This window comes from Galeopterus variegatus, unplaced genomic scaffold (genome assembly GCF_000696425.1).
Source record: "Galeopterus variegatus unplaced genomic scaffold, G_variegatus-3.0.2 Scaffold7127, whole genome shotgun sequence".
Taxonomy (NCBI): Eukaryota; Metazoa; Chordata; class Mammalia; order Dermoptera; family Cynocephalidae; genus Galeopterus; species Galeopterus variegatus.
This window is the reverse complement of record NW_007733238.1, coordinates 71182-71993: the sequence shown is the minus strand read 5'-3', so window position 1 is coordinate 71993 and position 812 is coordinate 71182. Positions and strand designations below refer to the sequence as shown.

The following is an 812-nucleotide window of genomic DNA, read 5'->3' as shown; positions in this document are numbered from 1 at the left end:
CACTAAGCCCACGGATGAGCGTGTGACAGATCATGTGCTGGAATATCGTGCATTTTCTCGTTTTACTCACAATTATTTTGAAGTTTTGTCATCTGTTTCTAAGTGATGATGAGTACGTGCTTCTGTTCCTAAGTGATGATGAGTATGTGCTTTTGGACAGATTTACATTTGTTTTTTCTTGGTGCTTTGTATCATTTTGGAAGGAAGTATTGAGAGGCAGGTAGCTAGATGGTCAATGTTGTCTTCTGCTCACTTACCCCTGATTTCTACTGACATTTTACCTTATGTAAATATGTATATGTATGAAGGCATACACAAACATAACCACTTATACTTATACTCGAGTCTATTCCTATTCTATGTCTATAGTGGAAGTCTCCTGAGGTAGCTGCCTGATTCACCATATAGGAGGGTACTTCAAAAAGTTCATGGAAAAACAGAATTAAAAGATAATACGGATCTTTTCATGAACTTTCTGAAATACCCAAGTATTTATTCAATAAATATTTTGTCCACTGCTAACCTTGGTGGCAAATAAGGGACTGTGGATGTCTTCTCAGGATTTCTAAATATTATTCACTCTGAAGCAGGTGCATAAAGATGGACCAAAAGTCCCCAGCCACACTACTAGAGCTTGCTGCACGAGGTCTGCTGAGTAATGAGCGTGTAGCTATAGATGCCCTTGAAGAGCTCCCCAGAGGCATGTTAGCTCCGTTTTTCAGTGCCGCCTTCTTGGGTGTTCATAAGAAGGTACTGAAGGCAATGGTGAGGATTTGGCCCTTTCCCTGTCTCCACGTCGGGACATTGAGTGT

The 812-nt window shown here is 40.6% G+C and overlaps 1 protein-coding gene across 1 annotated transcript in view; it reads left to right on the top strand.

The window, feature by feature from the left end:
* The first annotated feature begins 600 nt into the window (after positions 1-600).
* The window catches only part of LOC103607105 (melanoma antigen preferentially expressed in tumors-like), a 2883-nt gene continuing 2671 nt past the window's right edge, over positions 601-812 (top strand). The window contains exon 1 of the mRNA XM_008591653.1: positions 601-765. Coding sequence (XP_008589875.1) covers positions 601-765 — 165 coding nt within the window. The remainder of the gene's footprint in view (positions 766-812) is intronic.